This window comes from Cryptotermes secundus, unplaced genomic scaffold (assembly GCF_002891405.2).
Source record: "Cryptotermes secundus unplaced genomic scaffold, Csec_1.0 scaffold632, whole genome shotgun sequence".
In the NCBI taxonomy this organism is placed as follows: domain Eukaryota; kingdom Metazoa; phylum Arthropoda; class Insecta; order Blattodea; family Kalotermitidae; genus Cryptotermes; species Cryptotermes secundus.
Genome location: NW_019738356.1, coordinates 196,002 through 212,197, shown reverse-complemented (window position 1 = coordinate 212,197; position 16,196 = coordinate 196,002). Strand labels below are relative to the sequence as shown.

At 44.4% G+C, this 16,196-nt stretch overlaps 1 protein-coding gene across 1 annotated transcript in view; it reads right to left on the bottom strand.

Moving 5' to 3' along the window:
- Positions 1-15,380, bottom strand: part of LOC111870836 (sodium- and chloride-dependent glycine transporter 1) — a gene marked incomplete at its 5' end in the record, with an annotated part of 51,463 nt that extends 36,083 nt beyond the window's left edge. The window contains 2 exon segments of the mRNA XM_023863417.2: positions 8,738-8,945; positions 14,915-15,380. Of these exon segments, the coding sequence (XP_023719185.1) occupies positions 8,738-8,945; positions 14,915-15,019 (313 nt within the window).
- Between the last annotated feature and the right edge of the window lie 816 nt (positions 15,381-16,196).

Here is a 16,196-nt window from a genome sequence, read left to right as displayed (position 1 = left end):
GGCCTGTTACAGGGCTAGCTTCACCTTTGACCTTTACGGAACACATGTAGGAATTGGGATTCTCTCAGCGGTGATCATGAAGACTACCACCCTTTTGGATATATTCCTCCGAAACGTCGGTTGACTTTCAACGAAATACACGGCGTTATATCCCAGAAGATAATTCTCTTCACTACGGATCACAGTTTGAGAAACAGTGGTCTAGCTACTGAGAGAGTTGCACATTAACCCACAAAAACTTGTATTCTCTTGCTTTTCCAGAAACATTGGAACTTCCGCTCACGCTTAATAACGTTCGGGAAATTAAAAATGTTTTCAAATTTTGTAGGTATTATCACCTCGTATTTGGGAAATCCCGTAAGTTATAGCTTGTCGAGCACAGTGGCCGCCTGGTCTAAGGCATGAACTGCCTTTACTCGAACGATGGGATCGTGAGTTCGAATCCCACTCAGGGCATGGATGTCTATGTGTGCATTTATTCTGTGCTTGTGTTGTCCTGTATGTAGGTAGCGGCGTGGCGACGGGCTAATCCCCCGTCTAAGGAGTCCTACCATCTGTGTAAAAAAAGATTACCAAACTGAAAAAGAAGTCAGGGCCCAACACTGGGCTGTAGAACCATTAATGAATGAATGAATGAATGAATAGAGAAGAAAATTACTGTATTCAAACATAAATATTTTCTTTTGTATTGGCACTATTGTTACGCCTGGTCATTTTCAGCAATATCCACAGTCAATTTGGTGGGGTACATTAACTGAGATAAGAGTTCCAGGGTATGAAAAGGTTATAACATGGCCTTAATTACATTGCTTCACCCCCTTCCCTTCCACAACACAGCTGGAACCAGTGTCCCCCCTCCCCCCTTATTTCTTGCCCTGCTTCTGACGTGTAACCCAGAAGCCAGGACTAAAAACAGGGCCTGTACTTTTTGTGATGAAGACTAGTTTAAGTGGTTTTGCAGGATCGATAGTCAATCGATTCTCACTCTCTTGGCGAACTCGACAGCATTTCCCAGCCTCCACTGCCGCTGGAACCCCCCTAACCCCTCTCCATTGATTGAGAGCAATATGGCTGTTGGCACTAGTAATGAGGTGCAGATAAATTTGGGATACGATTTTGGAGAAAATAAAAGAAACATTTCATAGAAATACTAAGAGCGTCAGGTATCCGCGTGTTTCTGAATTTCTGTATTTGTTTTGAGGATACATGGACATGAATGACTGTTTTTTTACTTGGTTCTTCCTGGTCCGTAAATAAACTAAATATAATAGTTTATAAATATTTCTACAAATTCATTACCGCCTCTGTTGTCTAGTGGTCAGATTTCCTGCCTACAGATCCAGAGGTCCTGGTTTCGATTCCCGGCGCTACCAGATTTTCTGAGGAGCAGTGGGTCTGGAACGGGGTTCACTCAGCCTCGTGAGAATAACTGAGGAGCTATTTCAAGGAAATAGCAGCTCCGTTTTAGAAAACCGAGGTTAACGGCAGTAGGGATCCGTTGTGCTGACCACGCGACACCCTCTATACGCTAATGTTGGCACTATCTTCACCGACAAGCGGCGGTGGCTCGGTCGGTATAGTTCGCTTGCTAACTACAGGCCACGGAGTTTATTTTTAACAAATTCACGCACATCGTAATAACTGTTACAGGGTAATATTTTATATCTATGATATTGTAATGGCAGTTCCTGTATGTATTGATAATGTCCTTCTGAAGTTGGTCGCTCCGACCGAAACTTGTAAAGGATTAAAGATTAAAAAAACAGAGCATTTATCAATCACACTGGACAGTATTAATAATCCTTTATACATGAATGACTGTTTAGAGTTGTCATGTCTGTGGGTTGAAGAGTACAGCTTTGAATGGTGGGACAGTTGATGAAATGGAAATGATCTAAAAGGAAACAGGCGTGGCCTAATAGAGGTACTGCATCGGTATTTGTCTGGAGGGACTGAGGAAGACGACGAAAAACTTCAGTGAGAATAGCTAACATCACGGATGGAATTACACCATTTCCTCCCCATGCAAGTCCAGAATGTAACCGCTGCATTAACCTCCTTTGTATTTATTTCAGTTCTCTCTCTCTCTCTTTTTTTTTGAGTCAGAGTAACCCCGTGAGTATATAATATTGGCTGTGAACTGGATGACCTCGGGTCGATTCTCGGTAGTGATAAAAATTTCTCTCCTTAATTTTACTTCACGCACTGGTTCTCGAATACTAGGCCTAACTGGGCCCTATCCGGGCTCACCACTTGGCCCTAAAAGAGGACATTATTGTGCCCTATTCGAAGACATCAGGGGGCTCCAACAGACCGTTGGACCCTATCCGAACCCATCACTTCAAGCCCAGCATTGGGGTCCAACTTAGCTCACCACTGGCTCTGGAGAGCCGGGTGAATCCAATCCGCCATCTCGCACAGCATTTCTTTAAGAAAGACATCCAAATTGTTCTAGCATCTGCGCCTTATGGATTGTTGTTAAGAAAATAAATGTCGCATATATCTGCTTGCTACCTTCTTCCTTCTTGCTCATTTCTATCAGGCTACACATTGCTATATATTCTGCCCAGGCAGTGTATCTGTATGTTCCGTATGGTTCTCACAGTAAACAGCGACTGTTTCCCTAAACAGCATTAACCGGTTGGGCTCTGTAGCGGAGACGTAATGTGTTTCCTGTGAGGTACGGACTGAATTGCTATATATTCTGCCAACGCAGTGTATCTGTGTGTTCCGTATGGTTCTCACAGTAAACAGCGACTGTTTCCCTAAACAGCATTAACCGGTTGGGCTCTGTAGCGGAGACGTAATGTGTTTCCTGTGAGGTACGGACTGAATTGCTATATATTCTGCCAACGCAGTGTATCTGTGTGTTCCGTATGGTTCTCACAGTAAACAGCATTAACCGGTTGGTCACTATAATGACGTGACGATGTTTTGTGTGAGGTACGGACCAAAGGTTAACATCATCAGACATATGAAGACATGTAGTCTGATAAATTGTTCGAGACTTTTCGTAGCAGCCTGTAGCTTCCATATTCGTGGTTCAGTATTTACTGACAGCTTCGTCGCTGGTAAGGGTGTACCAGAATACACGATGTCATATCTCAGGAGACAGTAACGTCTTAATAACTGCCGTGGGAATCTGGAGTCTCGTAGGCAGGGCCTGAAATATTGAATGTTATTAAAATGAACTTTACGCTTCAGAGGGTTAATGGGGCCATGTAGAGCGGGATGGCAGGAAACTGGGGCAGCAGCTCTCACTCTGTTATCGATCCGGTACAGATGCTGTGTACGTACGGCTGCCTACCTCCACACGCATATCGGTTTGTACCGCTAACGTGTACACTCGCAGTATCCCTTCTCCTACCAATTGCTCACACTTTGCCGAGATAAAACGTAAAGTAATCCCAACTCATGAAAACATATTGGGAAGAGGAGATATAGTTCTACCATTATTAACCTCAGCACTAAATGAAAATTAGAGACCAGATTCACGTCCCTACCGCCTTTACCCTCGGTGAATTATCCCTCCCGGAAATTATTGTATAGGAGATAGGGAAGGCCTCACTGCCTGTCTGTTCTCCCTGCCGAGAGTTGAACCCCATCTCCTCTTCCCTACTTGCACACTTTTCATGGGTAGATAACATAAACATTAAAAGTTCTATCTCTGATATATGACAGCTTATAGTCACGTGAAATTAAACCGATATTTCGGGGGAGAAGCAAAGCGCAAGCGTGGGCGAGGTTTTCTTACTCTTACTCCAGAGGAAGGTGAGGGTTGGAACAATTGCTGGCCTCGAACATGGGCGAGTGATGGGATCGGGTGAGGCCAAGTATTGATGTCGGGCAGAGCCAAGTGATTGGCTCGGGCGTGGCCAAGTAATGATGTAAGGTAGGGCCAAGTGATTGGCTCGGGTGAGGCCAAGTAATGATGTCGGGCAGGGCCAAGTGATTGGCTCGGGTGAGGCCAAGTAATGATATCGGGTAGAGCCAAGTGATGACGTCGGGTAGGGCCAAGTGACTGGCTCGGGTGAGGCCAAGTAATGATATCGGGTAGAGCCAAGTGATGACGTCGGGTAGAGCCAAGTGACTGGCTCGGGTGAGGCCAAGTAATGATATCGGGTAGAGCCAAGTGATGACGTCGGGTAGAGCCAAGTGACTGGCTCGGGTGAGGCCAAGTAATGATATCGGGTAGAGCCAAGTGATGACGTCGGGTAGAGCCAAGTGACTGGCTCGGGTGAGGCCAAGTAATGATATCGGGTAGAGCCAAGTGATGACGTCGGGTAGAGCCAAGTGACTGGCTCGGGTGAGGCCAAGTAATGATATCGGGTAGAGCCAAGTGATGACGTCGGGTAGGGCCAAGTGATTGGCTCGGGTGAGGCCAAGTAATGATATCGGGTAGAGCCAAGTGATGACGTCGGGTAGGGCCAAGTGACTGGCTCGGGTGAGGCCAAGTAATGATATCGGGTAGAGCCAAGTGATGACGTCGGGTAGAGCCAAGTGATGGCGTTGGGTAGTGCCAAGAGATTGACTCGGGTGAGGCCAATTAATGATGTCGGGCAGGGCCAAGTGATTGGCTCGGGCGAGGCCAAGTAATGATGTAAGGTAGGGCCAAGTGATTGGCTCGGGTGAGGCCAAGTAATGATGTCGGGTAGAGCCAAGTGATGACGTCGGGTAGAGCCAAGTGACTGGCTCGGGTGAGGCCAAGTAATGATATCGGGTAGAGCCAAGTGATGACGTCGGGTAGTGCCAAGAGATTGGCTCGGGTGAGGCCAAGTAATGATGTCGGGTAGGGCCAAGTGGTGATGTAGGAAAGGGCCAAGTGATGGTGTCAGGTAGGGCCCAGTGATGGGCTCCGGTAAGCCCAAATAATGATGTANGGTAGGGCCCAGTGATGGGCTCTGATAGTGACCAATTCTAGGCCCTTGTAAGGCGCAGTGAAAGTCCCCTCTTCCGTTACTTTACACCCCCCCAACCGTATTCTTCCAAGAGAAGTCTGCTGTAGACACAACTGCTCCATCAAAGGGTGAAGGTCATGCGCAGAAAGCGACTGACGGCGTCGAGTGGATATTAAAGCTCTTTTAAAGGTTCCATTAAAAGCCAAGATACAAAAGGCTTCTTCATTCCTTGGTTCACTTCTTTGCAGCTTACTCTCTCTTTAATTGAATTGAGATTTTATGTTCGCTTTTGCATCCTCCCCTCCCCCAATACCCCCCTAATCTGCATCCGCTTTCATTGCTCCTGTCCCTCCAATGTACTCCCATAAGGCTGAAGTGTTCTCTGTGCTTAATTAAGCACAAAGTCATGGCTTCACGAATTCTCAAGGGAGCCCTAGTTGCCGTCACGTAGCTCAGGTCCTTAGGCACTGATTTCTCACCTCTGAGACCCGGGTTCAATCCCAAATGAATTCATGTTTGACAAAATTGGCACTGGAACAAGTTTCTCTGAAGTCTTCTTCGGGTTTTCCCTACTAATCACCAATCCACCATTGCTCCATACTCATCTGTCACTGCCTCTTGAGTTGTGACACAGCCCTGGTCACGCAGCACATTATCATATTCTCCGTCTTTAAGCTTGAGGCTTCATCTCTGGCCCGGCACTTGTTTGATTACAGAGTGAGGGAAACGGGTTTCACTTGATGTGGCTAAGTGCCTTGCACCCTGTGAAAGACACCCCTTACCCCTTGTATACGAGGCTGGATTGAGTGCCATAGACGATATGGATACAGTACAGAATACAAGTCAATCCGATCTCTACCGGGAATCGAACTACGGTCACCCCTGGTTTTCATAATTTCATTCTAGTCGCGGTAACATTGTATCAATATTTGATGTTAACACAAGGAAGAGCATAAGAGATGCTGACAGAAAGCTGATATATTATGTTAAAATGTTTTTGAGGTTGCATCGTCATAAACACCAGCATTATTTATTGAGATGTGTATTATTGTTTTCATAAACGTAAGTCATATTACTCATTTCAACTTATAAATTATGTTTCCTGGGATTTCCATGCTGGAGAACTTCAACATACGCGACTTTTCTTCCGCACGAATGTTTAGTCAAGGCATGATGTGCCCTCGAATGTTTCAGACGTAGCCTAGCAGGATTTCAGCGCTGTCTGTATAGCGACTGGCCAAGGGCTGGAAGACTGAGGCGTCGGAGTCCCTGTGGGTTCAAAAATTTTCTCTCCTCCACGTCGTCCAGACCAGATCTGGGGTCCACCCAGCCTCTTATCCAATTGGTACCGGAGGTCCTTTCCCTGGAGGTAAAGTGGCCGGGGCGTGAAGCTGATCACTCACCTCCAACTAGTGCCCGAGTTGGAAAGAGAGGCAGCCCCAAAGTGAACGTGCGGACAGGCATAATGCACGACAAGTTGATGGGACCGTTTTTCTTTTGGGAAAAGGTTTTGACCGGACGTTCGTACTGGGACATGCTGGAGCTGTATGCCCCGCCACATTTCTGCCAAAATGTTTGGAATCACTTGGACAGAGAGATGGCTGGGAGATGGATCTGCAGAGTTCAACTAATCGCTTGACCTTTTAGGTCGCCAGATTTAACCCCAGTGGATTTTTCCTTGTGGGGTTATGTGAAGAACATTGTCTAAGTTATATACTTAGAAAGGATTTTGATAGTTCCCGTTATAACTGTGTAGCCAATAAATACTTTCCGAGATATAATTATTTTATTTTGGATGCCTTTCATCCGGACATCCTGTATTTCACGTGTGAGTGAGAGAGAGAGAGATGGCCAACGCGTCTATGGCACTTCATTTGAGCCTGTAAAGCACAGTGATTAGTATACGTGTCACCTGCTTTAACATTTATAAGCCCTGTATTTTTTCCACACATTTTATTTCTATTTTTCCTAAGATTCTCAGAATAAAACCAGATTATTTCTCCAAAGAGCATTAACAGGTTAGTCTTTGTAGCGGAGACGTAATATGTTTCCTGTGAGGTACGAACTGAATCTTTAAATATTATTTGGATTAGCTTAATTCTTCAAAGAGTTCAAGAGAAATCGAGTTCTGATATTTAATCTGGGAGACACAAAAAAGGGATTCCTCGAAGTCTGAAACACAGCCTAACGGAGAACTGATTTATATTGGTTTTTAGGTTCTCTCAGCGATGACTACGCGGAATCTTTTGGGATGTAACGATTTGTAATCTGGTATAAGTTTATCAATGTTTCGGAAGAATATACTACTTCCATCTTCAGAGTAAAATAGTAAACCAAGCATGCAAAGCGCTTAGCTTGCTATTTACTTCTTTTTGGTTGCATGCACGGCTTATTTTTCGACCCTAAAGATGGAAGCAGTAACTTCCTCCAGAAACTCTGAACAGAGCTTTGCTTGCTACCTGCTTTCACACTGGTTTCTTGCTCGGCTTATTCTCCGACCCTGAAAATGGAGGTTACATGTTCCTCCGAAACGTCGGTTGACTTTCAACGGACTATACAGCGCTGTATCCTAGAAGATGGAACTCTTCATAACCACTGCTGTGAGAACCTCAAATCCTTGTTTTCTTCAAATAGGATTATTTCTATTCAATAATAAAATTATCATCAAAATAATACTTGAAAAGGAAAGTTTTAAAAGTGTTTTTGTTAAGGGTTCCATGTACAATGAAATATAAAGCCGTACAGGTTGTGTAATTATTGATTTGTCTGTTTGAGGCATAAACGTAAGCCTCTTTACTTGTGCGATTCTGATAAGCTGTTTATCGTACAAGACTGCGTTCAAAAGCGCTCCAAAAGTTGTCGTTGCGTAAACAATGAGAACCATCTCATGTCGTGGTTCATGCCCGTTTCTTTCAAACTGGACTACCTTGACATTTATAACCTGCTTTCCTAAAAGAGGCTTATGCGATCACTATGCTGTCTGTTTGCCTGTGAACCCCCCTCCCTTTCCGACAACTTTTGAATTACAGAACCAATCTTCATGAAACTTTGTCTGTATATCATAGCATATGATTGCATCTCAACGGCGTACTTCATATATCCCTCCCCTCACTATGCGTGTCTGCGTATTCTCCATCGCTGCTAGGCAACGGCTCGGTAAACACATTCCTGTACAACCAAGAATTTTGAGGGCATGGTTTCCTATGCGATCCGTGTCATATCAAAAGCGAGTCTGTGGGTCTATCTGTGTTTCCTCTATCGTTGCTAGGCAATTACCCTATAAAATTTTACTGCGTCAAAGAATACATACGGAACAATAGAAGAATTGTTGAAGGCGTCGTTTTCTGTACGGTTCGTGTTGTACCAAAATAGAGTCTGTGGATCTGCCTGTGTTTATCTCTATCGTTGCTAGGCAATGGCTCGGTAAACATGTTGTCGCGGCAACCAAGAATTATTGGAGGCGTCGTTTTCTATACGGTTCGTGTCATATCGAAGGAGAGTTTATGGGTATGTGTTCCCCCATATTGTTGCCAGGCAACGGTCGTGTAAAATAAAAGAATTTTTGGAGGCGTCGTTTTCTATACGGTTCGTGTATCAAAAAAGATTCTGTAGGTCTGTCTATGTTTACCCCTATAGTTGCTAGGCAACGTCTCAGTAAACACGTTCCCGTGGCAAAGAAGAAACGTTGGAGACGTCGTTTTCTATGCGGTCCCTGTCGTATCAGGAGAAAGTAGGCGATTCGTTCTTCCCATAATTTCTTGTTTTGCTCCTAGGACTACAGTACTGGGGGGAGGGGGGGTGCCTGTGGGGGCTTCCCATTTCTCCACAAAATGACTCACCCCCGCCATTGTTGTAGCAGAGATATGGAAACCTCCAGACGTTGCCGAGGCCCACGCTGTAGCCAAGCAGCGACAACAGGAAGTCGAATCTTCCCGTCCAGTTGCCTCGCTCAGGTTCAGGCTCTGTCAGCCCTGATCCGTGTGACGTTGCATCGTCCGCAGGATTCAGTGGCACTTGAGAGTTTGCCACTGAGCATTTGTCGTCGTTCTGAAACATAAGTTGGACAGTAAAGCGAAACTCTCTTTGAAGTCCTCTCATCAGAAAAGAGTTACTGAGGTTACAAATCATGAGATCTTATTTTCAACATAACAATTGGAGCTCAAATCACCATGCCGGTGATCTCATTGAAAACATAAGACTTTTTATTCAGTAAGGTTGATAGCGCAGTAGGTATAGGGACTGGATAGGGGCTGGACGACAGAGGGGTCGATGTTCAAGGCCCGGTGAGGTCAAGAATTGTCCCCACGTCATCCAGATCGGGTCTAGGGCCCACCCAGCCTCCTATCCAATTGGCACCGAGCGCTCTTTCCCTGGGGCTAAGGCAGCAGTGGCGTGAAGCTGATAACTCATCTTCAGCAAGTACCGAGACCAAGAACATGAGGATCTATAAATCCAAATAATCATAGGTTTTCATAGCGTAGTGCTTAATTAGTTAAGTACAGGGACAAATTTACTTTACTGCTCAACGTATGAATTATTCTAAATAAAATATATATTTTTATTGTTTTCACGTCGTTGATTATGCACGTTCTAGTGGGTGGATTGTTTCATGACGCTGTCAGCACCGGCACTGAATAGAGTGATGATTGATGAATTGTAAAGTATTTGAAAGGAAGCGCCCTAGTCAAGGTGCTACCACGGCATATGCCTACTCAGTTCACCGTGTTCGGTAGGTTCCGTCAGTTCTCCCAGTTCTCAGTCTACACTCTCCAGTTCTATTTCCTTACTATCAATTTAAATATTAGTGTCACGTGTAGAGTGCCTATAGACGGGGTTTTGGAATGGATATAGGATTTACTGACCACTTAACACGTAACTAGAAGTGAATACAACACTGTCACTATTTCCACACTTCATAAATCACGCTAAGTCTCTTCCAGCCCGTAGTATCTTCACTAGTAGTGGTCTGGTAACGGCTTCTAACAATGGCTAGTCCTGTGCTTCCGGGCTCAAGTACACTCTGAACGGCGGCTCATTTCCAACTGAATTATTCTTATCAAAGTCAAAGTCACAGTTATGTCAGACCAACCGTCAGCCGGCCAGTCTGTCTTGGAATAAAGCACCCATCTGGGGCTTAAGATCAGAGTTTTATTGCTGTCAGACATTTGCGGGTTTGTTGACGTGGGGCGCTCTCTCTGACGAGAGGACGGGTCTGTCTTTTGTATATGCTGCTGGTCCTTGCCAGTGCAGTCTTACTCGGGTCTGAGTCCCTTTGGACTCGCGACCGTATTTTACTGTCTCAGAATTGAGACTTCCCTTTTCGTCGCCTCCTACGACTCGCAGGGTCACGGTGGAGGTATTCGATCCCGCCTCCACACGGGGTCCCTGTGGGTGCTTCAATTATCTTCTTTATAACGCCTTTGCACGGACCATGTAGAAAACATCGTTTCCAATAATACCTCTATTGTTGCATGCGTATCCGTTGCTGCGGGAAAGTATTTACAGAGCCGTTGCCTAGAAACGGCTCTACACGTTATGTTATCCTCCCATCTAGGCCAGTGTATTACAAATGGTCTCATTTTCTCAGGTTTTATTACCAGAACCTTATATGATCTTCTCTCTTCTCCGTGCGTACTACATGCCTTATCAAACTTGATTTTACTATTCTAATAATATTTCACTAAGAGTACAAATTATGAAGCTCCTCTTTGTTCTGTTTTCTCCACCCTCCACTTTTCTCACCCCAATTAGGTCCAAGTATCCTCCTGAGAATTCTGACCCCGATCACCATGTGAGACACCAAGTTTCACACCCACACGAAAGGCTCTAAGGTTCTAAGACGTCGAGGCTCCCATATTTTCTAAACAGTCGATTCACAGACGGCGGTGAGGTTGTCAGCCTTACGCTCCGGCCACCCTTTACCCCAGGAAGATTCCTGGCACTAATTTCTGTTAGAGGCTGAGTCGACCCCAGGGACATAGTGCGGCTGGAAGGAATAGTTCACTTGAAAAATCTAATGACCTCATCGGGAATCGAACCCGCGAACTTGTGGCTTGTAGCATAGTGCCTCAACCAACTACGCTACCGCGTGCCCCTATCCTCTACAACACACTGAAACAGTACGTGTTGCTGAAAAAGATGTTTACACGGAAGATGGAGTTCAATGTATATGTACGTACAATTCCCTCGCATTTCATACCATAAACTCCGTGTTGAACAGCGACTGAGCAGTTAGGAAAAGGGAAACGAGGTATGTGAAGGTATCGCCGGTCAGTGACTGCAGAGATGAGTGTGCATTCGGAAACACAGCGACATGAAACTGCAGCGGAATTGAGAGATGCAGAGATGAAGCGTCCGTAAGTGTCGGTGCACACATGTGCTGGGAATCTGACGTATTCTGAGTCTTCCGCGGATACCAGATTACATCAACCGCGCAATCTGACTCAAGCGGTGACGTTTCAGACTTCTATTCCGCAAGTGCTCGGTTCGAACCTCGGTCTAACATCAACTTTTACGAGTGAGTTTCTTTTTTTATTTTTTTTTTCATCTCTCCATCCAAACAAGTGGGGGCACGCGGTAGCGTAGTTGGTTGAGGCACTATGCTACAAGTCGGAAGGTTGTGGGTTCGAGTCCCGATTAGGTCATTGGATTTTATTTGGTTCACCTAATCCTTCCAGCCGCGCTATCGCCCTGGAGTCGACTCAGCCTCTAACAGAAATGAGTACGAGGAATCTTCCTGAGGGTAAATGGCGGCCGGAGCGTAAGGCTGACAGCCTTACCGCTATCTATGAGCCGATTGTCTAGAAAATGTGGGAGCCTCGACGTCTCACAACCCTATGGGCCGCCACGGCCTGTTACAGGGGTAACTTTAACTTCTTTTTCACATTTACTTTTACCCTGCAAACAAATACTAGGTTGATAACTTAAATTAGGCCACGACCAGTTCCTTTCACATTTTTCTAAATCATTACTCGCTATTATTCCACAGAGCGGACTGTCGTAACGGGGTCGCTGTAGATTAGTATTCGAGAGAAAGCCGATTCAAATCCTAGCTGGGAGACGACCAATCTGGCGTGATGTTTTAATGATTTTCTCGTGCTCCTCCAGACAAATTCCGGAATGGGAATCGAAATTAGATCGTTTCCTTCCAAATCCTTTATAATTCATCATCTACCAATCATTCTACCATATACGTTAAATAGTCCAGCTAATGGCAGTGTCGCAAAATATTCCCCTGGAAACTATTAGCGCGTAGAGCCGTTACTTTGCAACAGCCGCGATATAAGCAAATATATCAGAGTCGTTTCTAGGCAACGACTTGGTAAACAAGTTCCCGCAGCAACAGACACGAAAGCAACAATTGTATAGAGCAGACAAACAGTGCTTTCTGTGGTCCATGTCGCGGCCGTTGCTAACCAAACGGCGCGGTAAGCACATCTCTAGGGCAACAAATTTAGACACAACAATAGGAGAACTGTGTTTCTGTGTGGTCCTTACCGAGAAGTGATAAGCGAAACGAGGCGCTGAAGAGAAGGCGAGGATATTAGTGTTCAGTTGAAAGTCCGGCTGTGGATACAAGACTATGTGTGATATTTGAAGTGTGTAATTCAGGGAGACTGTTATAGTTCCGGTGTTAAAATCCGTTACCAGAAAGCGGCTAGTGGAGACTGTAATATTGTATTGTATTGTATTGTATTGGAGAGGGTGGGTTTCCCCATGCACTTAGACCAACTTTTTGGTCCATTATGCGTCCCCCTATGATATTCTACCAGTCTCTATTCCCTACTGGTACTGGTGCGTGCCATCAGTCCCGACTCATCCAGCGAGTTCGGCCTCCTGGCTCAGCGGTATCTCGATGCTTCCCCCATCTACCAGAGGCGTTAGAGACTACTGTTGGGCGGGAAATGTCCTGAATTTGGCTCAGTGGTCCCCTTGGGACATGAGGTTCTTTTACGTGCCGTAAAGCTACGACACGGGACCCACGGCTTAAAGTTCCTCCCGGAGGACTTGTTCCCTAAATTTTTCCGCCCTTAAAAATTCCACGACCTCCGCCGGGTTTGAACCCGCGTACCTTGAGTCATGAGGTGGGAACGTTACCCCTAGACTACGGAGGCCGCTAGACTCTAATAGACTGAGGACACTAGTCTGTGTGTCAGTGATCTGAAAAGTGTTGTCACGAGTTGTGAGTGTATAATTGTTCAATAGATCAAGTCACCAATCCAAACCCCGTCTATAGTCACACATACTACGTGACAATATGAATGTACCAGCAGTTCAGAGACTCTAACTCCCAAATATTTCCATTTCTTCAATGCAAATTATGAAGTATTTGTATAAATTCCAGTTGGAATATTCGGAAAGATGTGGCGTTATGCGACTGACACGTAAATGGCCAAGTTAAACTTGTGCTTAATTAATTAAACACCACGCCATGAAAATGTATTGAGAGTTGAAGTATAATCTGAAGATGTAGGTGAGTTGTCAGCTTCACGTACCGACCGCTTTACCCACGAATGAAGAACGTCCGGTACCCATTGGATAGGAGGCTTGGTTGGGGTCAGATTTAGTCTGGACAGAAAATATATTTTTCCCTGCAAATATTCGAACTGTGATTCCTTCTTCAAACAGGCCACAGCTTAACCACTGTACTGACTGAACTGCCCCGAGCCCCGATTGAGGTATATCTTAGGGATACGAGTTGGAAGAATGTGAGGCGGATGAAACTGGCTCAGGATCGTGTCTATTAATGTGCATTGGTATTGGAGTTGTTTAATCTGGATGTTTAGTTGATTTCGTTGAGAAAATTGTGGTAAACGACAAGTTCAAAAAGGCAGAAGGAAATGATGGGATACTGTTATCTTCTGTTGATGGACTGTAAGGGTGGCAGGTGGATGTAACTGGCTCAGGATCGTTTCCAGTGCCGTCCCTATTATTGGGGTGTTGAGTTGTCATGGTTTGCTAGCTCCGGCAGCTCTACCACGTGAGAAGATCCTGCGTTCCCACTGGATAGCAAGCTGGACGGGTTCCAGTGCCGATCTGGACATAGAACAATCTTCGGTCCTACCAAGAATCAAACCCCTGTTCCGAAGTTGTTAGACTCTTAGTCTAGTCACTAAACTGACTGTACTATTTCGAGTCCATGGACGTGAGAATTGCAGGAATTTGATAGCGTAGTCGGTATAGTGACTGGATACGGGCTGGATATCGAGGGGTCGGAGTTCGAGTCCCGGCATGGTCAAGAATTTTCACTTCTCCATCGGCAAGACTGGCTCTGGGGTTCACCCAATCTCCTATACAGTAGGTACAGGGGGCTCTTCACCGGGGATACAGAGATAGGGGCGTGAAGCTGACCACTCACCTCCAACTAGTACCGAGGGCAAGAAAATGTGGATCTATACATTCACTGCCCCATACGTCTTCATGGCGTAGTGCTTAATTATTTAAGCACAGGAATAACTTTACCTTTTAATAACTCTGTCTTCTGTTTGGAGATGGGTTCGAATACCTCCACCGTAGCCATGAGAGTCGTAGGAAGCGACCGAAAGGGAACCCGGTGCCTGGGGGTATAACTGGGTCACCCTGTCACTGGGGCACATAAATACAGAGACCTGGTCCTCCGGTTTAGGGAGCTGAACGCAAGACTGACGACCTTGCTATGTGAAAAAAAAAGCGTTGCAAAATCCAAAAATTTGAAAACCGGATGATCTATAGAAACTGTCAGTATCTTAAAACCGGTTGTTTTGCCAATGATGATTATGATGAATGACACTGTCATTAACCGGACTGCGCTTTGTCGAATGGCTGATAAATGACGAATTCGTGGGGGGGAGGGAAACATCCCTGGAATTTTCCTGGAGGGACTGAGGAAATCCACGAAAAAAACTCAGAATAACGAGTGTTCCGGCAGATATTCCAAACGGGCTGCTCCCATATATAATTCTATATCTACCGGAACACCAATCTGTTCAGATATGATTGACCAGAGGATCGGGTTCAGTGTAAAGATGATTACTTACATCCCAGATATCCAGATAAGGCCTCATCCGTGTGGTCTCCATTGTACACGGTTCATCATCTGCCATAACGCGGTCAATATCAACTGCCTTGTTCTCCATGGTCATGTTAGAGAGGTACAAAATCTTATCACTGACTGTACCACAGCTGTAGCTACACCGTCGGCAAGTTTCTGACTGTCGACTGTCACAAAATATCTTCTCACTAGATCCTTTGTTAATTGTATCGTCCTTATTGACGGAATATCAGAGAAACATCTTCGAAACAACTAACACTATCAACCAATCACATGACACTATAAACACACATTTCAAAAGAATTTATTTTTAATCTGGACTTGAAATACGTGTCCCTTGATAAATGCAGTGACCTGTTTTTCGTAGTTGTGTCTTTTCAGATTCAATTGACGGGAGTTACATAATAAACTCATCTTTAAATCTCACATTGAATATGGCTAGAAAATTATAACTCTTATATATTTGGAAGAATTTGTTTTTCCCGATCCAATTTATCTAAAAAGGGAAAAAATCAAGATTCATATATATATAGTGGATCTAACGCTGGTACGTCAATTAGTGTTAAGTCGAAAAATATATAATTACGTAGCTTCAACACGTATCAACTTTTTCAGACGATTTTTTTTAATATGTATATTTATCTCTTACGAAATATATATTTATTTATATTTATATAACTTGATCTTCGAAGATTCTTTTCAAAACGACGATATGTAACATTTCTATTTCAAGGCGACATGAAGATATTTCCTATTTAAAGACAAGTAGGATCACAGCTAACATTTATGTTATTGAAACACACTGCTGGTTGCATATTCGTCTCTTTTGAGTAACAAATATAGGTTTTGGGAAAAGATACGGAACATAAATCAATACAAGAAAGTCATTAAACAACTTTTAGTTCAATCACAACTAAACCAACAGTCATATATAATATTATTTGTAATTGTTTACGGTTGCCTGGGTTACGTGCCGATAATTACGCGAGAAAAAAAAAACTTGAAATTTGATTCACAACACCAGAAAAAAAGTAACAATTTTATACAATTAATATAAATTTAAATTAAGTTGATGTGTTCATAGAATTTGAGCTTCTGTTTGCATTCCAGCTTGGACAAATTTATATTATACTTGTGGCAGAAAATAACAGTTATTTAAAATATTGTATTTATTCACTGCACGACATAATTCACCGGCTGAATTTATTGTAGTAGCTACATGTGATGGCCGGGGTGCTGAAACACGTAGCAACCGTTCTATGTCGGCT